This window comes from Carettochelys insculpta, chromosome 17 (assembly GCF_033958435.1).
Source record: "Carettochelys insculpta isolate YL-2023 chromosome 17, ASM3395843v1, whole genome shotgun sequence".
NCBI lineage: Eukaryota > Metazoa > Chordata > Testudines > Carettochelyidae > Carettochelys > Carettochelys insculpta.
The window spans coordinates 21,782,852-21,810,033 of record NC_134153.1 but is presented as its reverse complement, the minus strand read 5'-3'; the positions used below and the strand labels follow the sequence as shown (position 1 = coordinate 21,810,033).

The window sequence follows — 27,182 nt, the reverse complement described above, 5'->3', positions numbered from 1 at the left end:
TCTAATGCACAGTCTCAACAGCGGACCAGGAGGTGTGGTGCTGCAAATCGACAACTCATGTGAAGGCAGAGGAAGATGCCCCACTGCCTTGTGGGTTATCCTGGGAAGGAGTAAGGCTTGGGAGTAAACCCTGACAGAAAATCCAGAGGGGAGTCCTAAGGCGGTTCTGTGTCAACTTCTAGCACTGTCCTGGCAACTCCTGCAGCTGAGCTGGTACCAAACATAGAGGTTATCCTCTCCTTTGGATTATATCAGTAAAGCCAAGAGGTGGGTGCTGGTGTCTGGGGGGCAGCAAGTGAAGTATAGTATATGAAATGCAAAAGTTAAATGCAGTCGCATTGTTTAGAACTACTATTTTGTTTTTCATATGCACATACTATAATTATGCCCAATATAGTCATCTAGCTACATTTTGTATTCTGGGTATTAATGTTAGAGTTGTGCTCTGTGGGATTTTTAAGTAGCACTTTAATTCCCCCTGCAGGGGTGACAGAATTGCCAGGTCCCTGGGCAAAGTGGGGAGCAGCCACCTCCACATTCCTGAAGGGGTGGAGCTTTGTGCACAAGGGATGGGGCTGGTGCAGCCAGTCGTTAGTGCTGCCCAGACAGCGATGTACCACTGCCACTTTGACCCCCGGTCAGCCCTTGGTGCTGCCCAGAATGTGCCACCTGGGACTTCTGCTGCAATTTATAATGTTGGGCACTCCAGACAAAGCTGCAGTAGCAGCAGTGGCGCCCAGAAACCCATGGCCCTTTTCAATCACTGGACCCCAAGGCAACTGCCATCTTTGCCCAACCTCAGCAGCATGCCTGATTCCCCCATCCCTCTGGCCTTGGCCTGGTCCCACCTTCTGTAAAGGTTCCAATGTCCTTAAATTCAGCCAGTACAGGGCAGTAAGCTGCGTGGACCCAAAGCACCATTCATCCACAGAGAAGACTGTACCAAATGGGCAACTGTAAGTGCAAACCTCCAGGAATGGAAATGTCACTTAAGAAAAAAAAAAACTAAAATTGACCACAGCCTCAGACAACCTCCATCTCTCCCTGCCAGGGCAGAAGAGGTGGATAACAGTTCAAACTTTATAACCCAATTGAGGAACAGACCAGAGTGGGAAGGATAAAGTCGAATAGAAGTGTGGGCTGGAGTTTTTCTCTGTTCTCTTGCTGGGTCTGAAGCACAGCAAATGGCGACTAGGCTGAATAAAACTGGAGAGTGGGCAGAGAAGACAAGCAAGCTTATCCCACTTTTTATTTCTACAGCATCCTCTGACTGACTAGCTCAAAGTGCATTACAGACCTCCATGAATTCAGCCCCACAGCCTATTTGGGGATACAGAATTACCAGGAAGCAAGCAAGCCCTTTCCTCTTCACAGCCAATGAGCCATCAGGGGAATTAGCAACCCTAGACAGTAACAGAGAGGCAGCCTTATTAGTCTGTATTCTAACAAAACTAAATAGCAGTAATGTAGCACGTTATCGTTATTAAAAAATAATAACTACTACATGATTTTGTTACTCTTTAAAGTGCTACATTAATCCGAGACAGGTCACTCCTAACATTTCAGGAAAGTTGGAGTTTCTAACAGAGTCAAACAAGTAGCAAGACAGGAACAAAACAGATTCCAAAGAAGAAAACCATCCCCTGGACAATAAGAGCTGTAAATCGCTGGCATGGAAAACAGATGGGGTAAATTGTCCCAGAGCTTGTTGGTACAGGAACTTTAGAGTCTCGTCTGTACTGCGTCTCAGCAGATCCTGGGCCATGTGAAATAGCATACTGTATTTCTCCTTCTTTTCCAATAGCACTTCATGTCCTCAGAATGTCATGAAAATAACAATAAATTCATCAAGCCTCCATCATCCCTTTGGGGTGAGCAAGTGGATATTATTATGCTCATCTGCACTTTTCAAATGGGGAAACTGACACTGGAAGTTAAATGATTTGCATGTGGCCATGCAGAAAACCAGGGGTGGATCTAGAATTCAGGATGTTCCCAGCTCCCAGCCACTGCACTAAATCACAGTGGCACACACACTTCCTTTCCTGCTTATTCCCCCTGAGTAGCCCTGTGTGGTTTACCATTTAATTAGAAAACAGGTATGTTACAGCCCTTTCCCACAGGTTTCATATTTTGCCATTGAGCAACATAAATAAAAGTTACCCCACGAAAAAGACAGTATAACGCTTCAGCACTGCATACATTTGAATCCTTCACAAACAACCCAGAGGAGCGAAATGCAGCTGCCAAAACCTTATTCAATCTGACTAATTGCATTTCTCTCTCCACACACACCACCTGCAGGTCCAAACCCAGAAGGCCAAAGTGAATCTTTAAACCCAACCACAGACAACAGAGCAACCTTCCAATGTCTTCTTATGCCAGCTCAATAATATGACAAGACTGTTTGCAAAGAGACTAAACAGCCTCAAAGGTGTTAATTACAGAGCAACTTCAGAGCTAAAGGAAAACAAGTACTTGGTGCCTACACCAGAAATGACTAAGTAAAACAGAAACCACATGATCTGTGGCAGTTACGGAATGCAGCTCTAGCCAAAGCAAATCAACCAACCCCAATGAAAAGATGAAATATCCAACAAGCAAAGGACTGAATCACAGCCAATATCATGATGTTGTTGGGTGAGCCCTACCAAGCCCAGTACCGCTGTTGCTTGGGCAATAATTCTCCATTACGAGAGTTCTCTAAAACAGAAACAACATGCCCCGGTGGTTAAAGCCAGCTACATTTTAGTCAGGCTTCTTTTGTTAATCTGATGATCTTTAAATTTCCCATCCCTTGATAGGGCAGCTTTTATAAGAACTGATTTTCTGTCTAGACTTCAGGGTTATCAGGGACACAGGCAGAAATCAGGAAAAAATGGGTTTGATTTCACATTTTCAGATCACAACTACAAGGCCAGAATCTGGTGGTCTTACTCCTGTGACTAGTCCCATCCTGGGTCTGCTCCCATTCCCATAGAAGTCAGTGGTCACAACACCTATGTCAAAACAAAACAGCAATTATGTAGCACTTTAAAGACTAATAAAATGATTTATTAGGTAATGAGCTTTTGTGAGACAGACCCATGTCTTCAGCTCTATATCATTTCCAGTCCAGACCCAGATATATAGCAGAGGTCCAAAAAAATTGTAATAAAAAATGACAAATCAAATACATGAACTGAAGGAAGGGGTGAGGGATGGGGGATGTTAGGCTTGTAATGTGTCCTTGTAATGTGTGAGATTGTTGTCCTCTTTGTTCATACAAATTGTTAAGGTGGCAAATTTGAATATGAAGCCCTATGTAATGTCTTTAAAGTCTCTTTGTTCTAGGACGCATATTCTGAGGTCTTTTACAGAATGGCCCACTCTGTTGAAATGCTCACTGACAAACCTTGATTACTATTTTTGGTTCTCTGTGCCTTGAGTCTGTTCTGGTATGACTATGATCTGAAGAAGTGGGTCTGTCCCATGAAAGCTCATCACCTAATAAATTATTTTGTTAGTCTTTAAAGTGCTACTGGACTGCTTTTTTGTTTTGACAAACTTATGTGTATTGAGATTCCAGATGTCTGCTCTGTGTCCATTCATTCTTTGGCAAAGTATTTACCTGGTTTGTCCAATGTACATTATAGAGGGGCATTGCTGGCACATAATGCCATATATAATACTGATTGAGGAACATGAGAATGAACCCCTAATCTTATAATTAATGTGGTTAGGTCCACTGATGGTGTCTCCAGAGTAAATATGTCGACAAAGTTGGCAACAGGGTTTGTTGCAAGGAAACGTTCCAGGATTAGTATTGTTGTGGTGTAGCCTGTGATTGCTAGTGAGAATCTTTCTTAGTTTAAGAGGTTGTCTCTAGGAGAGTACAGGCCTGTCACCTAGGGCCTTCCAGCATGTAGCATCATGATCTACAATAGGTTGTAGGTTTTAAATGACACGTTGCAGGGGTTTGATTTGGGGGCTATAGGCAATGACAAGTGGTTTTCTGTTATTTGCCTTCTTGGGCCTATGTTGAAGTACCTGGTTCCTGGGAATTTGACTGGCCCTATCAATCTGTTTTATTACTTCTCCTGGTGTTGTTTATCTAGTGGACAGTACAGAAATCTGCCACTTCTCTTAAAGCAATAATGGTTTCTAACAGTCAGAACAAAGGAAAGATGTTTCCTTAAGCAATTCATATTTATGTCTGTTTAATTCTATTCAGTTCCCCCTATGCAGCCCCTAACAGCTCAGTATGATAACCAACTGATCAGTGTTCTTAGGACAGTGGCTGTCTCTTCTTGAGGTTTACTAGGTGGTGGTGACATACTGATTTGCTTAGGAGTTCCAGTATTTGGAATTAAGCTTTCTGTAAATGTCCACAGGTACTGGAACTAGAGGTGCTGAGCAGGGTTCCCTCTATTTTTTTCCATCCATGCACTGAATACATTTGTTATGTGCCCCAAGGCATGCGCAGATGTGTACCCCCAATAGAAACACATGCTGCTGGCTGTGGGTCAGGGGTTGCCACACATCCTGGCCTGAAAGTGGATTCCATTATATACAGGGTTTGGTTCATTGGTTCTCAGCAACTCCCCCCACCCCAGGCCATACAAATTGTTCCTGTACGCATGCAAACACCTATAATCAATACTTCCTGTGCCAGCATTAGCCAAGACCTGTACGCTGCTCTTTTCTTCATTTTTTCCCACTGTAACTAGACTTTTAGCTCTTTGTTGACAGGCAAGGAAGGAAGGATGACTGGTGTCAGCTAAACGCATGCTGTATCACTAGTTCCACTACATTTAAAACCATTCACTGTTCATGCAAAAGGGAGAACTGCCAGGCAGGAAACTAAGGGAGTGCCTTAGACTCTGGGCTTGTGTTCTAACTGGAGAGAGGATTTATTTATCACAAGTGACCCTCACATACTGACCTTTGTTTTACCAATGAGCTTTCATCACGCGAGTTGACTTATTTCCCTAGCAGCACCCACATGGTGTTTGCAGAAGGTTAGTAATGCTCTGCATACTGCAGCTACTGAATTTTTAAAAAATTCACACTCAAAAGTGCAAGTGCATAATCTGTACATAGTTTTCATGGGGAGTCACAGTAACTGAACACACAAAGGGGCAGTGAGATACCCATCATTTTCACATGCAGCCATGGTAACAGAGCACAGATTCTACACATGAATTCTTGCTTACACACTGTACCAACAGCCATGTTTGTTGTCTTGGGTATATAAGGGGTCAGGTTGGGGGTGGAGCAGGCGAGGGATGGGGCCTGTGGCATGGGGTAGGGTCCCCTGGCCTCTAGGCTCTGGAAGGGTTGCCCAGGCTCTGTTCCCACTCAGGACAACCCTGGCTGGAGTGAATCCATTGTCTATGTTGTGTAGGAGGAGTGTCAATTTTCTGTTCAAAAGATGAATTTGCAAATACTTGATTGTGAAAAAAATCACAAAACAAAGGGCAAAGGACTTCTTCCATTCAAGCAGGGCTAAGTGACACACACTCCACTCACCACAGGCCGGCCTGCAGCCCTCTCTTTACATTACTCAGTTCTGCCTCCAGTGCTGAGGTAAAGAGAGACACCCAGTGGTAAATATCAGAGAGGTAGCCAAGGTAGTCTGTTTCTTCAAAAACAACAAGAAGTCCCATGGCACCTTATAGACTAACATATTTGGGAGCATAAGCTTTCGTGGCCAAAGACTGGCTTCATCAGACCCAGTGGTAAAGTATATTATGTCTTCTCTTTTCTTCACGGCCTTGGAACCAGCCAGGATCTCTCAATGTACATGAAAGCCAACGAACCCCTTAATATCTGTGAAAATAACTCCACAGCTATATTTACCTTAGGTACATCATTTTCACTATGTTCTGTCTCCTTTCCTCCTTCTCTTAAACAGGTTAATAGCTATGCCCTAGCTACCCTAGCCCTATTCATTAGTAAGCGCACCTTGGAGATAAATCCTAAGTGTTAATAATAGTAAGAAAAATCACTCATTAATACTACCCATAGTGTGGCTCAGATGCACGTTTAGCAGTTCTGTGCAACACAACAAACAGAGAAAGTTATGCCAGTTTTGACCAAAACGGAAGCTGAAGAATACAAAATTCTGCCTGCTCTACAAACCAGCTGATGAACTCGTGTCTCTCAAATGGAAAGGCAGTGAGCAGCTGCCACAAGTGTGCCATAAAACCAGGCACAGCCCTTACACTGGAGGATGGGAAGTAACCAGGGTTCCCTCTAATTTTTTCCACCCATAGGCAGAATAAATTTTATGTGCAACAAGGTATGTGCAGATGTGCACCATCAGTAGAAATGCATGTGGCCGGCACTGGCTGGGCTGTGGGCACTCTGTTCATTCGTTGCACAGCACCTGAATCTCTCCCGGGCAGCCACCAAAGCGCTCAGCCTACAATGAACGCTGGAAGTAACAGAATCCTGCTATTAGGGGGATATGAATGTTAAGGAGATAAAGTGGAAGTGATGTAGAATCAACTTCTCAGCCTTTAGTAAGTGTCTTTTCCAGAGAGCATTCACTGTGCTGGAAGTGTATGGACCTTCTGCTCTTTCTTTCCCACGCTGGAGAGACTGTTCAGCTTTTACCAAGTCCACCTATAGAGAAAAAGTCAGAATTATCAGCTCAGCAAGCAGTAACTGATGGTGTGTGCTTTGTTACACTCAGGTGAAAAGTGGTGATGTGAGGAGTAAGCCAATCCGTTTGAAATAGAGTAAAACATTTGGGTTCTTGCTACCAATAATCTATAGGACTTTAAAAAAAACACTCCATAAAAAGACCCATTTCCATATGGGGCAAATTCATAAACAAAATTCACCTTATTTGTCTTGGCTGAAACGTTGCCATTTGCGGTGCAGAAAGTGGCATTCGCTGACCACTGTGAGAATCTCATGTAGACGTACAGTACTTCAGATTGCAAAGTTTAACCTGCTAGCCAAAGGATGAAACCTGGTAGCCAGAAGCCAATACAAAGGGGGTGGGGGATTGGGGATGGAAAAACCTACCAGCAAAGTACAAGTGTCCCCTGATGCAGCACTCCCCACTAGCTGCTGGGCTGCAGGGAGGGCAAGGATGACTTTAGACCCTGCTCAGAGGCTCTGTCTTTCTTAACTTTTCACCAGCCCTAAAAACCTGCAGCTGATCAACTTAGTTCCTCTTATGCAGTTACACGCAGAGAGCAACCACAGGCTGCATTTTAATAACAGCAGTAATTAGAAAGAAAGCCCATCCAGGCACTTGCCTGACACAGCACTCCTCGCTCCACTGTTACGCAAGGGAGTGTTTGTACAGATGAGGACGTCCAGCAGAGAGGTAAAACCTGCTGCGAGCCTGTGTCAGAGCTGAGCTCGGGTCTCATTAAGTTCCGAGCTCACAGCCATCCACTCGCACCATCACATTCAACCTCCCTTTGAGACTCCGCAGGCCTCACTCGGCCCTTTGACCACACTTTGCTTCAAGCTAATCTCCGCTGGTCACCCGCTGCATTAATTATCCATTCAAACGCCCTGCACAGGAACGTACCAGGCAGCTGCAGAGTGTATGATCTTTCCACAGGGTCCCTTAAAGCAGCATGTGTCACTCGACATGTAAACACTGCTCCTTCCTGTTCCCTCCCAGGAACGACTCTCAAAACGCTCCAGATGGAGTGCAAACCATTGGCTCCCATCACTGAGACCGAATGGCAGACTCCCGCTTGCAGTGGTTGCCCGTCTCGGAACCAGTCCACAGCAATCACATTAGGGGAGAAGTTATTAATCCTGCAGTTCAGCCTCAGCTCCTCCCCCACCACCGGGATGGAGGGGTCTGTGGTGATCCAGAGAACTTCAGGGGGCGTCTCTGTTCAAAGGGAAAGAACACCCAGCAGGGCAGATGGTTAGATGAGTCACAAGAGGGCAGACGGCCAAAGTGCATCACCGTACCAACGGGGGTAGTGAATTATTCATGACCAGCACAGCAAGAACATAGGAGCCTGCAGCTCACCGAGCAAGAGAGCTGCTGCAGATGGGGCCTAGCTTGATGGTTTATGGTGTGGATATGACAAGGAACATTTTGGGGTGTGACTGTAGCTTTGACCTTGGCCTAACACTACTTGCGTCCTCCTCAGCCCACTGGACTGATCACTCATGGAGCTCTATGGGCCTGATGACAGGAGGAAGGGGACAAATTTGGCAGCTGTCCTGGGGCCTGGTGATTCAAAGGAGCCTGCCAGCCACTGCTGCCGTAGTAGTGGCGATGGCAGCCAGAGCCCTGGGCCCTTTAATCGCTGCTGGAGTGCTGTGTGGAGCACTCCGATACTAAGGGCTGAGGTGGGGGACAGCAGCATGGTGTGCCTGGGGCGCACTGAGCATGGGCTGCCCTTGGCCCCACCCTTCTCCCATTGGCCTCGCTCCTCACAGGAGCACAAAGCCACCCCTCCCCACCTTGCCCAGGGGCACACGGGGACTGTCAGCTCCCCCAGGACTCTCTCGGTACTCCTGGCGCCCAGGTTCTCTCATACTGACCCATGGTGCACTGTGCTGAATAAGGATATTACTCAGCCACAGCTACGGCACCTCTTCTTTCTCATCTCAGACTTTGGGCATTACCTGGGCTGGTTCCACTCTGCCCCACCGCTCAAGGTCAGCGTGTGAAACGGGGCTAAGACAGGAAAGCAGAAGGCCCAGTCACCCATCACTTTAATAGGCAGAGTTAGGGGGAACTCAGCCACCTCTTAGGTTCCTCCACAGGCTTTAAACAGGGGGCCCCATCCAGATTGTGGATGTTCCCACCAGCCACATTCAGACATACTGAACGCTGCCATAGCACTTTATCTGATTTGAGCTGATGTTCCCTATCCTCTACCTTTTACAGATGGAAAACAGGGACTGGTTGCCCAAAAGCCATGTTCCAAGTCAGCAACATAGCCAGGGTTAGATCTCTGAACTAGCACTATGCCCTGTTCACAGGCCAATCAACATACCAGGCATGCGCAAAGTGGGCTCATAGGTTTCACGATCAGCTGCTGGGATTCAGGCTCACCCCCTCATTAAAAATACATCACTGTTTTATGTCTGTGTCTTCATATTTATACACTGATTCATAAAATTTTTACATTCTACAAACGCTGAAAGGGTTTGTTTTTCATATGAACATAACTGATATTTCCATTGGTTTCAATTACATTAGACAGGTTGGTGGGGCCCTGCTTATTGCAGGGACAAAAAGCGGGGCCCAATGTAAAATGTTTGCTCACCCCTACAACATGCTACTTTGCCTCTCAAGCTCTAAAACTCAACCCTCCTAATCTATTGGACCTTGGGGAGCAAATCCATTGAAACCCTCAAAGGTGGCTCCATTTGCAGCTGTTGACTCCCGGCACGCACCTTACCTTGTAAGTTAACTTTATATAAGAGTTCTTCCATATTGCCAAAGCTGCTGTGTTTTATCTGGCAGATATAAACTGCCCCTTCCTCTTCATTCGTCAGTATCAACTCAGTTTGGCTCCAGACACTGAAATAGTCAATTTCACAAGGGAAAGGCCCAAACTGTGTCACCTCCTTAACCAGCTGTCCATTTCGAAACCAAGTCAAAGTGATATTCTCTGGGTAAAATTTCTCCACTATGCAGTTCAGAATGAGCTTCTCTCCTACCCTGGGAGCCTGAGGCCAGCTAGTGATGTAGAGACTTGCTGGCCGAGCTGCAGAGGAAAAAGAGAGAGCAGTTAGGGAAAGCTTGCAAAAAGTTAGTGCTCAGATTTTGGCAACGAGTCAGTAGGAAACAATCTATCAAGGGGGAGAACTTTTACCAGTGACATTCAGTGTGGTGCTCATCCATTTGTGGCTCTTCAGTGCACTATGCTCAACGCTGCATTCAAACACGGCCCCATCGTCCCGGATGGTGGGCGTGTAGGTCAGGCAGGCTGGAATGCTGAAGAACTTGCCATTGGTTTCCAAAGGCTGCCTTGCCTTGTCGGTAATATCTTCTCTGGGACCCAGAAGAAAAGAGGCTTCTCCAGCAACTTCGCTGGATGCCACTTGCAGGGTTCTCCGGTACCACTTCACGCTGATTGCTTTGGGTCTAAACCCATTTATGTTGCAAGTCAGCTTCAGCCTCTCATTAATCGGGATCACATCTGGTTTGCTAATTGAAGAGACCTGAGGTGGCACTGAAAAGAAGATACATTTGGGATGTAGATATCTCTGTGAGTGTGGGCATAGCAGAACCGGGGGTTCCTGCATACATCAAATAGTGACATCCACAGGAGTGAAATCCTGGTCCCCATGAAATCAACACATTAGGTCTTTTGTGGGCATGTGCCCAAAGTGCAGCTCCAGAAAGTCCTATCCTGGACTTTTTGGGGAGCTCTATTTTGTCATCACTCTTGCCCAGAGACAGCCAGGACCTCCTCCGCCCAATGGCGCTTTGCAACAAGAGAAAACCTAATCTTTTTTCAGTTGCTGAAGCCCCCCACCCCCAGATAATTAAATTCTTCTGATCCCTCCAGAATTGTGATTAAAACGGCGAAAACTTAGTGCTCCACCTCTGATACAGCAGAGGTTCTCAAACTTTTTGGCATCACGCCCCCCGCCCCCTTTTGATTTTTGAGAAACCCTCACGCCCTCAACCTCTTCTTTACTATCATCCAACTCCCCTTCAACAAAAAATTCAATCTAATTTAAAATAAACACAAAAACTTGATATAAAAATGTTATTGGATTTAAAACTAAGTACAAATAGTTTTTCTTGGCCCCTTGCAGGTGACTGATGCAGCCCCAGCTGGCCAGCTGCCTGAGCTCCATGCCAGCTGCCAGAACTGCCCATGCCAGCTACCTGCCTGCCTGACCCTGTGCTGCCAGTGCCGCCCATCCAAGCTGACCAAGCCCTGCACTGCCAGGGCCAGCCAACCACCCACCAGCCTGAGCTGCCCAAGCCCTGCACTGCCAATGCCAGCTGACCAAGCCTCACAAGCCCCACAAGCCAGCTGCCTGAGCCCCGTGAGCCCCTCTCCCAGACACCCCCAGTCCCCCACTCACTCCATTCCCCTCCCACAAGCCAGGCACCCCCAGCCCCCACCTAACCCCATCCTTCTCCTGCTGCTCCCTTCCCCAACCCATACTCACTCCCCTTTGCAAGAGGCAGCTAGCTCCATGTGCATCTTCGCTGGCTGCCCATTTTTTATAGCAGCTGCACAGGGTTGCCCCCATAAAATGGCAGGGCTAAGAGCCAGAAGCAGAGGCCGGCTTTTTCTCTGAGTGGGGAGGAATGATGGGGGGGCCGGGTTGCCTTGCACCGCCGCCGGAATTTCTTCACACACACACAGGGGGGCACGCCCTCCAGTTTGGGAAACCGTGTTCTACAGTTAGTCTTCTGTAGTTGTCGAAATGTTTTTGTGCCCCTCTAATGACTGGAATCAATTAAATTAGTCCATAACAGAGAGTGTAGGGAAGTGAAATCAAGTTGGCCATGAGGCAAGCAAATAAGCTAGATTACCTACTACTAGTGCCTCAAGAAGTCATATAGTTGATTGAGGAGATCTACCGTGTAAAACACCCATGAGGAAATCCGAAGCAAGCAACAACCTTCCCTGAGACTCAGAACCGAATGCAATATTTTTAACACTCTGAGTTACAGGATACCAGGTGTGCTGATGGAGTGGGCAGGGCACAGAGCAAAGGGGGAAACTGCCCAAAGGCCCCGTGATTCAAAAGAGCCTGAGGTTCTATCTGCCACTGCCACCGCTACTGCAGCACTGGTGGTGGTTGGCACCCAGGCCCTTTAAATCACTGTTGGAGCCCCAGCTGGCACAGTCTGGGTGGCCCTGAGGGCTAGCTTGTGGGGAGCACGGCACCATCTGGGCGGTGCTGAGGGCTCACTGCCCACAGCCCCAACTCTTCTGTGCTAGGCTTCACCCTTTCTGGGAGTACACAGACACCTCTCGCACCACGGCCAGGGGCCTGGCAAGTCTGTTGGCTCCTCTGGAGACTGCTGCTGCTCTGATTTTCAAGCCAACTTCCTTTTAACGTGAGCTAACAAGCACACTGAGCATACGCTCAGCAAAGATAGCATTCGCTATAAGTTACTATTATTTCATTGCCACGTACATGGGAGACCCACCAAGGCTAGAAGGATGCAGAAAGAATGTTTTTTAAAAAATTACCTTTCATAAGTTGTTCCCGATAGAATATGGTAAAAAAAATACTACACGCTCCAGTTACCAAAATACAGGCAGCAGCCACTCCAACAATGAACCCTCTATCCCGAGGATGATGCTTTGGAGCTGGAAAAAAAACCATATTCATTAGAAATAATTTAAAATAATCAGATTCTACCCAAGGCTCTCAAAGAATTGTATACACAATTAATAAAGTACAGGACACTTTTATTGTTATTATCACCCTTCTCCTTGTCAACACATAAAGGGCCAGTCTCCATTAGACCTGAAAGTGGATCTTAGATATACAGTTCCAGCTACAATAACTGCATGGGTGGAATTGACATGACTAAGATCAATTTATCAGGCCACCCACACAGCCTGAAGAAGATGCTGAAGTCTGTGCAGGCTCCTGGAATCCTCCACCCCTGGGCGCTAGTTTTATTGCACTCAGGGGCTACGTCTACACGTGCACCCAACTTCGAAATAGCTTATTTCGATGTTGCGACATCGAAATAGGCTATTTCGATGAATAACGTCTACACGTCCTCCAGGGCTGGCAACGTCGATGTTCAACTTCGACGTTGCTCAGCCCAACATCGAAATAGGCACAGCGAGGGAACGTCTACACGCCAAAGTAGCACACATCGAAATAAGGGAGCCAGGCACAGCTGCAGACAGGGTCACGGGGCGGACTCAACAGCAAGTCGCTCCCTTAAAGGGCCCCTCCCAGACACACTTTCATTAAACAGTGCAAGATACACAGAGCCAACAACTAGTTGCAGACCCTGTATATGCAGCACGGACCCCCAGCTGCAGCAGCAGCAGCCAGAAGCCCTGGGCTAAGGGCTGCTGCCCACGGTGACCACAGAGCCCCGCAAGGGCTGGAGAGAGAGTATCTCTCAACCCCCCAGCTGATGGCCGCCATGGAGGACCCCGCTATTTCGATGTTGCGGGACGCGGATCGTCTACACGTCCCTACTTCGATGTTGAACGTCGAAGTAGGGCGCTATTCCCATCCCCTCATGGGGTTAGCGACTTCGACGTCTCGCCGCCTAACGTCGATTTCAACTTCGAAATAGCGCCCAACACGTGTAGACGTGACGGGCGCTATTTCGAAGTTACTGCCGCTACTTCGAAGTAGCGTGCATGTGTAGACGCAGCCAGGATCTCCTAGAGGCAAGGCAGGATTTTGCCCCCTTTTAAAATGTTTCCTCCCACCAATCATTTCCTAAGATTTTCACAATATACAGAGCCTAAAATTTCTATTGCTGGGAAACCCCAATGTTTTAAAATTTGCTTTTGTTACAAATCAAAATGAAAAGCTGAACCTATGAAATGTTCTGCAGAATGAAAATTCTAAACAAGTTTGATGTGGAACAATTGACACATTTAATTTCAGTAATATTAAAACATTGCAACTTTGAATATCAATGATGGCATATTTGATAGCATGTTAAGTACATAAATACAAACTATTAAAACTAGTATGTTAGTGCAATACAAAAGCTGGAACAAAAATTCATCAAAATTATAAAGTAAAAATTAAACATTTTTACCTTAACAAAATGAAAAAGTCAAAATGATTCAACTTTTTCCTGTTAAAAATGTCATCAAGCCAACATGTTTCCATGAACCAGTTTGATTTCAGCAAAATTACAATTTCTGACAGAATGCTGTGCCTTTGAATTATTGAGTCCATCCTCAGGCCACTTACTTGAGACAAATAAGGTTGTATTTCCTCTCAGCGGCTTTTCCAGTGATTTATGTCGAACTTCACAGATGTACACAGACCCATCATCTTCTTCAGACACCTCTTGAGTTACTTGGCTCAGCACAGTGAACACACCTTTCTCATCATGCGGTAATGGGACTCCAGTGCAGATATTCTGCGTCAGGGACCTCTCGTGTTTACTCCCACGCTCCCTAACCAGCCAGGAGATGTCAATTTCTTGAGGGTAAAATTGATGAACATCACAGGAAAAGGTTTTCTCTCCCCCTGCTATAATTTGGGGGTTTTGGGGTGACAGTGACACTGTAGGCTGAGCTGGGAAGACAAATCAGAGTCATGCACAAACACGATCCTGTTGCTTATGATTACCCATCAAAGATTCTTAATTAGCCCTAGACAATTTTGCTTCTGGAGAAGTAGTTAAAATTGGGAATTCAGATTTATGTGGCATTAAGTGAAAATGACAAGAGCCAAAACACTCACCTATATGTCAGAGGTGCTGGAACTCAGGGAGCAGAGCTGCTGCCCCGCTTACAATTTGGGTCAATGGGTTTCAGCAACCCCACTGTACAAATTGCTCCTGCACCCATAGCTAATGAACACTGGCAAAAATGTTGTTCAAAATAACCAGCAGAGTGTAAATGCACGAGTGAGGGATAGACACACACCAAGTGACGCACAGGTAGAATCCCTCAGACGGGTTTCTTTTCTCCAGAATTATTGCTCTGGTAATGTTAGCATGTCAACACGCCACACTGTGCAACCAAGAGACAGTAAAGGGGCTAACTCTAAACTGATCACAAGGGCCTGGTTAGACCCTACTGATGCCCTCAGAAACATTTACTGCAGTTATCCTCAAACAAGTGCCCAAAAATTATAGCAGCTTGTTTAGTACCCCAGTGCTCCTATTCTAAAAAGTCATTTCATAGCCATGCCAAAAACAAAGAGAAGTCCTGTGGCACCTTATAGACTAACAGATTTTTGGGAGCATGAGCTTTCATAGGCAAAGACCCACTTTGTCAGATGTTGTTTGCAGATACGGACTAACACAGCTACCCCTCTGATAGACAGCCATACCCAGCTTAGTGGTTAGTGTAGGCAAGGGACAAGGAATCAGGCCCCTTCATTCTAGTCCCAGTGCTACCATGGACTCACCGTGTGACTTGAGACAGGTGAGTTATTCTCTATATCGCAATTTCTTCCCCTCTGTAAAATGAGTTTATTAATACCATATATTCCCACTTACTTGTCTTATACCCTACCGTTCCAACTCCCCTCCTTAAGAGATTAGGAAGCAGTTAGGAATTCCTGAAGATGAAAACCTTTGATATCCCTAGGGCTCCTGTTACATTACTTCCCAGCGTCAAGTCTGAACTGTTTGACTGGCTTCAAAGTCACACCTTGGTTGCAAGTTCTTTCTGGTCTACAGCTAACAATAATGAGTACCTCTGACTTGGAGCTGGATTGTTCCATTTCCATATTGCGGAGTTACTAAAACGGCGCATGTGTATAGCCCGTCATCATCCACTGTCACATTATGCAGGCTCAGCGATGCGCTGCCCTGGGTCAGTAATTCAGGATTCACCAAGGCCCCCTTCCGGTGATACAATGTATGTTTTCCATCAAACTGGTATACTAGCTTCTCTCCAAATTCATTGTTTATGGTCCATTTCACTGCCACATTCTCCAACTTAACACTCTTCCCGATCGTAAAATTACAGTGTAACTCAATGTGTTTGTCCACCAGGCAGAAGACTGGAGAAGGACTGGTCTTGATTTCCAGGGCAGCTAAAAATAAAACAAATGGACATGCAGTTGGCACTCGCTGTCAGTCTCAGCAACAGGAGAGGGAGCAAAAAGGTTATAGCAACTCAGTTCCCTCTCTCAGTCCTAACTAGGGGTCTGTCTAGGATCAGGGTGGGATCACATCACTGTGCTGGGGAGGAGGAGGTGACATTTGCACTCCTAGGATTGTACCCGTGCTGTGGATAAATCAAACCCTTCAGACACATGCCCTAGGGGATTAACGTTTTCAGAAACTGGGCCCTCGAAGAACACGAAAATGGCCATATGGAGTCAGACCAATGGTCCAGCTAGCTCAGTAACCTGTTTTTTGACAGAGGCCAGAGGCAGATGATTCAGAGGGGAATGAACAGAACAGGTAAATTTCAAGTGATCCATCCCTTGTCTTCCAGTTCCAGTATCTGCCAGGTGGAGGTTTAGTGACACCTGGAGCCTGGGGCGGCTCCCCAGCCATCTTGGCTAAGAGCTTTAGTTCATAACCAGGAACTTACCTAATTCTTTTTTTCAGTCCAGTTATTATTTTGGCTGTCACAATATCCCCTGTGATGGATTCTATGTTTTCAGTGCATGATGTGAAGTATTTCCCTTTGTTTGACGTAAATCTGTTGGCTGTTGACTAAATCAAGTTGCCCATAGTTCCTGTGTTACGTGAATGAACAAATAACACTTCCCTATTCACTTTCTCAACACTATTCATGATTTTACAGACTGCTATTATTTCCCCCCCCCAAGCAAATTTGAATCTTCCAGTATGAAGCTGTTCCAGACCTTAACTGTTCCATAATCTCAATCTTGTTCCATAGTTTAATCATTCTGTATCTTTTTCACTTCTAACAAATCTTTTCTGAGATGGAACAAACAGTATACTGATGCTTTTCAGCACCAAATATTTCATTGTTTAGTCAAGAGACACAGTCAATATAAAAATCACATGTCCATTTCAAATTTATTTACTCACCCTTGTTACAAGTAACACCTGAAAAGGCTTAGAGAGGGAAATAGGATTCATTTTGTGTTCATTAATTCCATGTCTTTGACAGCTCACAGTGCCAAGCACATGTCCCAAACCTGCAATCTGATCTGCTAGCAAAGACATCTGCACCCATGCACAGTCCCATTGCAATGAGGTATTGCAAAATGGCAGGATCACACCATCTGAAACAAAAGCTGGATCTTTATCTTAGACAGTTTCCTCTTTTGATGGTAAAAGCCATGAGTCCACTGGCACCTTAAAGACCAACAGATATATTTGGGCATGAGCTTTTGTGGGTAAAAAACACTTAATCAGATTCATGGACTGGAAATCACAGAGACAGAGACATACTTATCAACCACTGGGATATATGAAACTCGCAGCAGTTGATGGGACAGCATGAATACCAAGAGAGGGAAATTTGCCTTTGTAGTGAGATACCCATTCAAAGACCTCATTCAGTCCTAGTTTAATAGTGTTAAATTTGCAAACGAATTGCGGCTCTGCTATTTCTCTTTGTAGTCTGGTTTGGAAGGGTTTTTTTCTAAAAGGATGGCTACTTATAAATCCATCCAGTGAGGCTAAAGTGTTCTCTGACTGGTTTTTGTATTTTACCTTTAGCAGGGTCAACAGCCAACATGGGCCCCATGGCAAGATGGGGGATGGGTCAGTTCCATGCACAGAAGGGGTGGGACCTCACATGGAAGGGGCAGGGCTGGGGCACCCAGCCCTCACCCCTGCCCAGGCCATGGCACACTACCTCCTTCCCCAGCCCTCAGAGCTGCACAGAGCACCCCATGGGGCGTTTCATCAGCAACTGAAAGGGGCCCAGCAGCAGTGGCAGTGGCCAGGAGCCCCAGGCCCCTTTAAATTGCCAGACCCTGGCACAATTGTCCCCTTTGCCCCTCCCACCTCAGCAGGCCTGGTTACCTTTCTTGATGCCTGATTTTTGTCCATTTATCCTTTGGCACAGAGACTATCCAGTTTGGCCAACATACGTAACAGAGGGACATTGCTGGCACATGATGGCATATATCACATTAGTCAATACGCCAGTGTATTGACAGATAGATTGATAGAGCCAGACAAGTACCCAGAAGTCACCTACTCCAGGACAGGCCCAATAAGGAAAACAATGGAACACTACTAGCCATCATCTACAGCCCGAGCTATAACCCCTCCATCGCATCATTGGCAATCTACAACCTATCCAGGAAACTATCCCTCACTCTCCCAGACCTCGAGAGTCAGGCCATTCCTCACTGACAAACACCCCCCCAGCCTGAAGCAAATAGTCACGAGCAGCCACATACCGAAACATTAACCCAAGAACCAATCCCACTCCCGACTCTGTCCATATAGCTATACAAGTGACACTATCAGAGGACACCAGCCACACAATTAGGGGCTTACATGCAAATAAACCTGCTCCTCTTTAAGGGGCTACAGGACTCCTCATTGTTTTTGTTGACACAGACTAACATGGCTACTCCTCTGAGACTTGTCTTTGGATCTTGTACAACCAGAAAAAGGAACTGTGAAAACCTCAATCCAGACTCGAAATCAAGGCAAGACCTGAAGTTGATGGTTGTCACATTTGTTTTTCTAAGTCACTGTCATAGTTTCTGTTGGTGGAACACTTCTTCCCAATTTGCAAAAGGTCGGCTAGGGAAATTTTTCCACCTATGGGTTCTAGATTCCTGTATGAAATAAGCCTCTCTGTGATGCACTGTTTGGGGTCAGAGATTTCAGGAATTAATCAGATTGCTTTTTTTGTAACTACGCTATTGTAATCAAAAACACCTTTAACAAAACTAGCTTCCTTTGTTACTGAACAAGTCAAGAGATGATATTTTCCACTTGAATTGCAGTTGTGGAATTTGAACAGTTTTTAATGGAGACAACGCCTCCTTTTCTCTCTCCCCCACCACCTCCTCATGGCAAATGTTCAGAATGGTTTTCCTGCTATTGCCTTTGAATTCACATTAATTTGATTTTATTTATTTATTGTTACAGCAGAATTGGTCAGGCCACATTCAGCTCTTGTAGGCTACGTCTACACGTGAAGCCTACATCGAAGTAGCTTATTTCGATGTAGCGACATCGAAATAGGCTATTTCGATGAATAACGTCTACACGTCCTCCAGGGCTGGCAACGTCGACGTTCAACATCGACGTTGCGCAGCACCACATCAAAATAGGCACTGCGAGGGAACGTCTACATGCCAAAGTAGCACACATCGAAATAAGGGTGCCAGGCACAGCTGCAGACAGGGTCACAGGGCGGACTCAACAGCAAGCCGCTCCCTTAAAGGGCCCCTCCCAGACACAGTTGCACTAAACAACACAAGGTCCACAGAGCTGACAACTGGTTGCAGACCCTGTGCATACAACATGGATCCCCAGCTGCAGCAGCAGCAGCCAGAAGCCCTGGGCTAAGGGCTGCTGCACATGATGACCATAGAGGGAGAGAGAGCGTCTCTCAACCCCTCAGCTGATGGCCGCCATGGTGGATCCCGTTATTTCGATGTTGCGGGATGCGGATCGGCTACACGTGCCCTACTTCGACGTTCAACTTCGAAGTAGGGCGCTATTCCCATCCCCTCATGGGGTTAGCGGCTTCGACGTCTCACCGCCTAACGTCGATGTTAACATCGAAATAGCGCCCAACACGTGTAGCCGTGACAGGCGCTATTTCAAAGTTAGTGCCGCTACTTCGAAGTAGCGTGCACGTGCAGACACGGCTGTACTCTGGAAAACAGGAAATTTCAGTGAAATTAACAAGAGCCCTGTTACAGTCAAGAACAGAGTTTGACTCTTTAAACTGGAACCCTCTAACTTGGAAGCTGAAGACACTTAGGGGCAAAACTGCCTTCATTGTAGATGTAAGTTGTTGCACATTCCAAACAATGAGTGTAAAATACCATTACTCTTCTAGCCATCTTCTGTGAAGCATTCCAAATATTAGTTACCTTGGCACTCTGTGTTTGCTCAAGATTGTGTTACAACATGGCCACTCATATCTCTGGAATGTAAATTCTTTTGAGGAAGGACGGACCTACTATTTGTCTGGCCTATGTTTACATAGCATACAGCACCATTTATGACAAATATCTCAAGGCCCTGCAATATTCACGAAAGATCTTGTATTAAATTCATGTAACCGCACCAGAGGCAAGTACTGAGAGTTCAAAAGACTGTCTTCAAAATGTTAGACAAGTATGGACTTTGGGGAAAGTAACCATTAACTGCAGCCCCTGGGGATACCTAGGATGCAGCTAACATACATTATCCAATCGGGTTGTCAGGTCCACCAAAAACAATTCCAGGCCCCAGGGCAGACACCAATGGGCCCCCTCCCCCTCCCTCAACCAGGGCCACAAGCCCCAGGTTGGCCGAGTCCTGTTTCCCACCTCCTCTGAGGAGCTCCAGGGCAGCCACAACATGCCTCTTCTCTCTTTCCTGGACCCAATCTGCTTGCTGGGAAAAAGCCACAGCAGCATTTCTTGAGTCAAAGATGTTTTTGATATGGCCCAAGCAGATTCTGGGACCTAGTAACCATGGCCTGGAACCTGCACAGGGCCTATCAAAAGCATGTTTGTACTAAGAGATGCTTTCACTTTCCCCAGAGCAGGCAGAGCTCCATAGCATCAGTCAGGGTTGCTGGCCACTTTCAGAACCATGTGAGCTTACCCCATTGTACAAGATCAAAGACCTATGCTGTACAAAAAAAATAGTGCTCTGCCCAGTCTTTGTTCCACAGTTGGAGCTAAGATGAACGTGAACTTTCAACCACAGGGAAAATCCAGTGGCAGGCTTTGAAAGTCTGAAAGCTACCAGTGGCATTATGGTAACCATTTTAGCATGCGTGTAGGTTCTTTTATTGTTTTGTCTGTCAATTTGCCTTAAGAGTAAATGTACTTGCTTAGAGGGCACAATGAGGTAATATATAATTGGGTAATATACTGGCCATAGTTTTCAGGGAGAAACCAATCTGGAGACAGTGACCTGTTTAGGCAGTATGGCTTGCTGGGGATATCACAGTTAATTCAAGGAGCAATGTAACCTTAAAAATCTTCTCTCAGGAGGGAGAGTGACACAATTCTCTGATCAAGAGAGGTGATGGCTGGGAACCAAAAATCTATAAGCTGGTGTCCTAAAAGAACCCTAAAGTGGGAATATAGTTTCTGGTAACAGCACCTATGAGTAGGCTTGACGGAATTTGGTTCACACACACATGACTTTGACAGGCAATATCAGTAAATTTTTAAGAATTTTTAAATATTTGTAACCAATTTAAATGTGCACAGTTGCACAAGATAGTAGATTTTAAAGGCTTTTTTTCAATTGTTACCTATTTAAATCTTTATAGTTGTAGGAAATTATGAAGGGCAGACAATTTTTTAATTACAATATCAGGGTGGCCAAAAGACTTGCTTGGGCCCTGGGCAAGATGGGGGGGGCAACTCTGGGCAGAAGAGACGGGGCATGAGCTAGTCTACTGCAGCTGGCCCTCAGCATCACCCACAGCATGCTACATGAGTCTCTGCCAGCAATTTAAAGGGTCCGGGGCTCTGGCTGTTGCCATGGCCGCAATAGCAGTGGCCCACAGGCTTGGTCCCTTTTAAATTGCCAGGCCATAAGGAAGCTGCCCTCTTTGCACCCCTGCTTTCCACCTTGGTGGGCAGGCCTAGACAACAGATATTGAAATTCAAAGAGTTGAAGAACTGCAAGAAGTCCTGTGGCACCTTATAGACTATAAAAACAAAAAAGCAGTCAAGCAGCATTTTAAAGACTAACAAAATAATTTATTAGGTGAGCTTTTGTGGGACAGTGAGTCTGTCCCATGAAAGCTCACCTAATAAATTATTTTGTTGGTCTTTAAAGTGCTACTTGACTGCTTTTTTGTTTTGATAGTATGTAGACTAGCACGGCTCCCTCTCTGTTACTTATAGACTACAGGGTGCCACAGTATTTGTTGTTTTTGATGATACAGACTAACTCAGCTACCTCTCTGATACTTGTCACCAAAGATGAAGGTTTATAGCCATTAACACTCAAACTCTCAACATTCCATGTCAAAATACACAAAGTAATCATCTGAAATCAACCCATCATACTTGGTTTTACTACTCATTTACTAGTCCATTTGTAACCAGCCTAATTCAAAATCTAAATCAATGGTTCTCATAGAAGATAGGTGTACCCTCGGGGGTATGCAGAGCTCTTCCCAAGGGTACGTTAACTCAGTGTTTCTCAGTCTTTTTTTATGAATAAAAAATTTGACTTATTTTATGTGCTTTTTTTTAATTTGTCCTTTTTGCATAATCATAAATATGACGGCAAGTTTATTGCTTGGAGGCAATTCCTTCCAACAACCCAGTGTGATTAAGTTGTTTAAAGAACTGTGTTGCAATGGTAGAAAAAAACTGAATGTCTGAAAATTGTAGGTTCTGGGGGTACATATATATATATATTAAAAAGGGGAACTTTATAAAAAAAAATAAAGCAGAATAAAAAGAGGTTGAGAATCATGGGATTTAGACTCCTGGAAGTTATGGGGCAGCATTTGTGTTACTTTAACCAGCTGTAAAGTTTGATGCTTACTAATCTGTTAATTAATTAATCTAATTAACTAATTTGTTAATTAATCAATTTGTTAATTGCCAGTTTGTTGGGTGTATCTGAAACTGACATCTCCTGACCGCCCCCCCCCCACACACACACAAAAAACCCACACACATTGGTCCTTCCAGACGTACTTAAATAACTCCCTCCCGCCCCCAGACCACTATCTGCTTCTGCCCTTGTCCCCCTCGCCTTTCTGGGTGGCGGCCAACCTCAGCTCCAGCTGCTTTAAGGCAGGAAAAGCTCCCAACCTTCAGAGGCCCCCCCACCTCTGAGCCACCGCACCTTCCAGCGGGGACAGCCCCGTCCCCCCGCAGCACAGAGAGCGACTGCTCATTGTTGGCGAGGCACCAGCTGCCGGCGGGAGCGCGGCCCGGCCATACCTGAAGCCCCGAGGTGCACCAGCAGGAGCAGCGCGGCCATCGTCCCCGTGGGTCGCGGCGGGGAAAGAGCCGCCACAGGTGGGCGCGGAATTGCGCCGCCGGATGTCAGCGGTAAGGAGCCGCCTAGCCCCAGCAAGCACCGCCTGACGCCCCGGGCGCGGCGCCCAGCGAGGTTGGGTGGGGCCATGGGCCGGCTGCAGCCCACTAAAATTGTCCCCCGGCCGGTGGAACCCGGCTCCCATGGGGGAACAGGGCACTTGACCTGGGCAAAGCGCTCTCGCAAGGAAGTGAATACGCGCCGGGCACGGGCAGCCCGAAGCGCTAGGACGCTTGCTCCCCACAGCAGCCTCGAACCGGAGACCGCCGGGTCCTGGAGCTGCGGCGCTCTGGCGGAGCCACGCGGCTGCAGGGGCCGTGAAAGGTTCCAGCAGCCGCCTTGTAGGGGATCAGACTAGGGCTGCTCTTTCAGCACCAGGACGCGGGCTGAGTTCCCGGCCCCCCTGTGGTCGCCTCCCCCCGGCCCCGCCACCTGCTTTCCCTCCCAGGCTGCCCCCAAACTCAGCGCTCCCTCCGCACAGTTCGTGCATGGCCGGGTGGGGATCTCATCCGCTCGCAGCTGGAACCGTGTGCGTCCCAGCCGGCCCGCCCGCAGGGCTCTCGCCCGTCCCTCTGAAAGCATTGCCCTCTGCAGCCCAGCTTCCTGGGTGGTTTGTTTCTTTAGCTCCCCCCGGTTTTATTCGTCCCTGGTGCTGGCACTGGAAGGAAGCCGCACCGCTGCTGAGCACAGGATCATGCACAAGCCGAGAGAGCCGTATGAATGCTTGGGCTTGGGGCTTTCTGTTCGCTCGTTTGTTTTTCGGTTACGGCTCTGGGCGATCCCCACCACTCCCAGGCAAGGAACTTCTTACACAAGAGCAGCTGCCGGGAAGGGGTGGGGGGAGAGAACAGCATACAGATCCTATTACATGAATGAAGGGCTCCGTTGTATTATCTGTTTTCTCTTTCCCTTCTTCAAAGAGGAATGTACCCCGTTTTCTAAAGCAGGCTTTGTCTTCCGTCCAGGAGGAATTCAAAGATTGCCAGACTTGAGGTTGTTTCCATATGCACCATACTCCACCCCCGCCACTAAAGGCCCTCCCCTTCAGCCAGCCTTTCCCAGAGCCAGGCACTCCCAGTCCCCCTTCTACACAAACACCTTCCTCAGCCCCCAAGTCCCAAAGAGCCAGGCCCACGCTCGCTCAGAGGTCAGCAACCTTTCTGAGGCCGAGTGCCAAAATTTGACCTTTTGATCTCTACGCACAGTCCTAAGGCCAGTAATATAGAAGTCCCTAATAGTTCTACTTAAAACAGCTTCATTAATAAATAGATGCAGAGCTTTACCATTTAGCAGGTAGGCTAGCCCTTACTACAAAATCCATGTTTTTTCCCGTTCACCAAAGCCCTGTCAGAATTTTCAAAACAGAGACCAGATTGATGTATGAAAGTCATAATAAAAGTTGTACCAATATTCACATGCCACATTCACATTGCCACAACTGGAGAAGTAAATTGCATACCTCTGTTAGCAGGAGCGTAGTACCTAAACAGCCATTTGCAAACATGCATGCTTAATTTGCACAAGTAGCCCTGGGTAAATACTTGTGGATTTAATGAATTTTGTGTGTACAGGTCCTCCCCCCCTTCCCCCAAAATGAAAGCAAGCAAGTATGTCCCCACACATCACACTTATAATAGTAGTAGTAGTAGTAGACTTCCTTCAGTCTGCATAGACTATGGATCGCACCCTTTACAGTTTCAATTGAGGACTTCATTTACAGCGTCTACTGTGACTATGAAGACCCACACGAGAGTGACAGTCCTTGCTGCATCTCTTGCAGATGTGGTGGGTGTCTGGCAAGTCCTTAGTGTGCTTTCTGTGTGCTCGCTTCTCTTCTGCTAGCTGTCTGATCCTCATCTCGCCCTTCTGAAGGCCCTTGTGTAACTTCTGCCTCCATCTGCTGCGGTCGTCTGCTAGTTCTTCCCAGTTGTCCAGCTCCATGTTTACCTCTCTGAGGTCTCTCTTGATAGACTGGCTGGATTGGGGGTGGGGTAGGCACTCTGGATATTTGCCAGCACCCTGTGCTGCATGGTCACAGCACATCAAGGCTCCAATCCTGAGAGTTGGACAGCTGCGGTCCCCAGCCAGATCCAGTGCTTGGGCAGCCAAGCAGAGCAAGCCCCAGCACTCTCCAAACCCCTGCCTAAGCCTCCCCCCACCCCACCCTGCATCCCCCATTACCAGCAGGGGATGCACTGCAGGGGCCCCAGCCCTGGCCCAGCGCTCCCACAGGGTCCCCATGGCAGGGGCTCAGGTTCCAGTGGGGGCCCTGCAGCAGGGACTCGGCCTCCAGCCCTGGTGTAATGCTCCACCAGTGGCCCAGGCTCTGGCCCTGGTACCACACAGGCTCACGCTCCAGCCCCAGCCCTCCAGTGGGGGCCCTGTGGCAGACACTTGGGGCACATACTCCAGGAGGGCCCCACAGCAGGGGCTCAGGCTCTGGCCCCCACACCATGCTCCAGAGGGGGCCCCACAGCAGGAGCTCAGGATCTGGCCCAGGTCCCACACTGCAAGGGGCCCTGTAGTAGGGGCTCGGACTCCTACCCCAGCCCCATGATCCAAGAGCTGCATTTGCCACAACGCAGTATCCTACTCACCGCGTGGTAAGCAGAGACTGTATTGGACACCATGGTTCTAAGGTATTTTGACACTATCACTACAATGCAGCCATCTCTATGGCAGAGTAGTAAGCACATAGTATGTAGCAACAGTGCCCAAAAAGACTTTTGGACAAGAATACTGCCCAAACTCCCCACCCTGACAATAAGTGGCAGGGGAACTTTAGTGACCAACAGAATAAAGGAAAAACTTAAAACCCACAGAACAAAGCAACCAGTTTAGTTGAAAGATAGTCAAGGCTACATGCCAGGCATTAGACTTACCCTGAGCTGACAGAGGTTTCAAACATTGTATGGAACTAGATCACAGAGCCACTTCTCCAAAATTCCTGAGTTCCTGGTTTCCCTTATGACCAAGAGTGTGTGCTAGTATTTTGTCCACCACTTAAAAGTCAGGAGAATGAGAAAACCAAAGTACACTCTCTTCCTATTTGGACCACTTAGCAGAGGTGGCTGCACCGCTGCTAGCATTTTACTCGTTTTCGACTACTGCACATCAGTGCTCCCTCTAATTTTTATCCTCCATGGGTGGAATAAATTTTGTGTGTACCAAAGAATGAGTGGATGAGCACCACCCACAAAAAACACATACTGCCCACTGTGGGCAGTCTGTTAATCAGCTGGACAGCACCTCAAAGTCTCCTGGGCAGCCACACAAGCACCAAACGTCAGGGAACACTGCTGCACATTTTCATCTTCATCCTCAACAATGATGAAATACTATAGGATAAAGGAGCTGCTGGCACTTCTAGGTGACACAGTGGTTAGAAAAACATGGGCTTGTCTATGCTAGTGGTTCTTAACCAGGGGTAAGTGAAGGTCTTCCAGGGAGTACATCATCTCATCTATTTACAGTACAGGAGCTCCTCAATTAACATTATAGTTATATGCCTGAAAACGTTAAGTGAACCCAATTTCCCGTAAGAATTAGTGTATATGGAGGGCGGGGGTGGGTTAAGATTGGAAGAAAAAAAATTCAGCAAGAGACACTACACACACATACAGAATAAGTTTTTAAACAATTTAATACTGCACACAGCAACAGTAAGTGTGAAGATTGGTTGAGCTGGTGGAGTCAGAGGGTACAATATTTCTGAGGAAATGTCCTTCTATTAAATCATGGACTAGCACTCAGTTGAGCCCTCCAAGGTTAACACTTTGTCATTAATGTAGCCTCACGCTCTATAAGGCGGCACAGACTCAAACACGAGGGAGAAAAAAGACCCACAAGCAGTGGCTGCAAATGCTCTCCTGCAAACACTGAGCACGAGGAACTCCATAATATCCTTCTGGAGTGCACCACTCCCTCCCTGACAGCACGTGCACAGCTGAAAAGGTGCCAACTTTCCAATGCCCTTTTAAGCAAATCAGCGAATTTGTAGAACCAGCAGATAAATTTTATCTTCCTTTCAGAAAGCTTCCTCCATAAACATGATCCCTGTGGTATTGTGCTTTGTGGAGATGCTGTATGGAGTGGGGGAGCAGGCCCATCCTAACATCAGCACCCCATTGCCTACACAGCAAGGAGGATCCTGGGAGCAACTCCAACGCAGAGGGCAGGAGCAGCAGAGCAGTGAAGAGCCACCAGAACAGCTGCTGCTGGGTAGCTGCCCAGCTGCACACAGTACTTTACAGGGAACTTAGGGAAGTGGGTCTGCCCCACAAAAGCTCATCACCTAATAAATGATTTTGTTCGTCTTTAAAGAGCTACATGACCGATGGTTTGTTTTGTTAGAAAACTTAAAGGAGCTGCCACACCACCCCAGTTCCAAACCCCCACAAAGATAGGCTGCTCTTCCAGAAAA

General features: G+C 46.9%; 1 long non-coding RNA gene and 1 gene segment (V, D, J or C); one reads left to right on the top strand and one right to left on the bottom strand.

The window, feature by feature from the left end:
- Positions 1 to 5,068: 5,068 nt before the first annotated feature.
- On the bottom strand, positions 5,069 to 22,769 carry LOC142021975 (Ig gamma-1 chain C region secreted form-like). The segment is given in 7 exon segments: positions 5,069 to 6,609; positions 7,535 to 7,849; positions 9,381 to 9,689; positions 9,798 to 10,157; positions 12,150 to 12,269; positions 13,861 to 14,190; positions 22,663 to 22,769. Coding segments are annotated over 7 exon segments (1,494 nt in total).
- LOC142021978 (uncharacterized) lies at positions 22,714 to 27,081 on the top strand. Its single transcript, XR_012647836.1, has 2 exons — positions 22,714 to 22,773; positions 26,791 to 27,081. It is a non-coding gene; the product is annotated as an uncharacterized LOC142021978 (long non-coding RNA).
- The last annotated feature ends 101 nt before the right edge of the window (positions 27,082 to 27,182 follow it).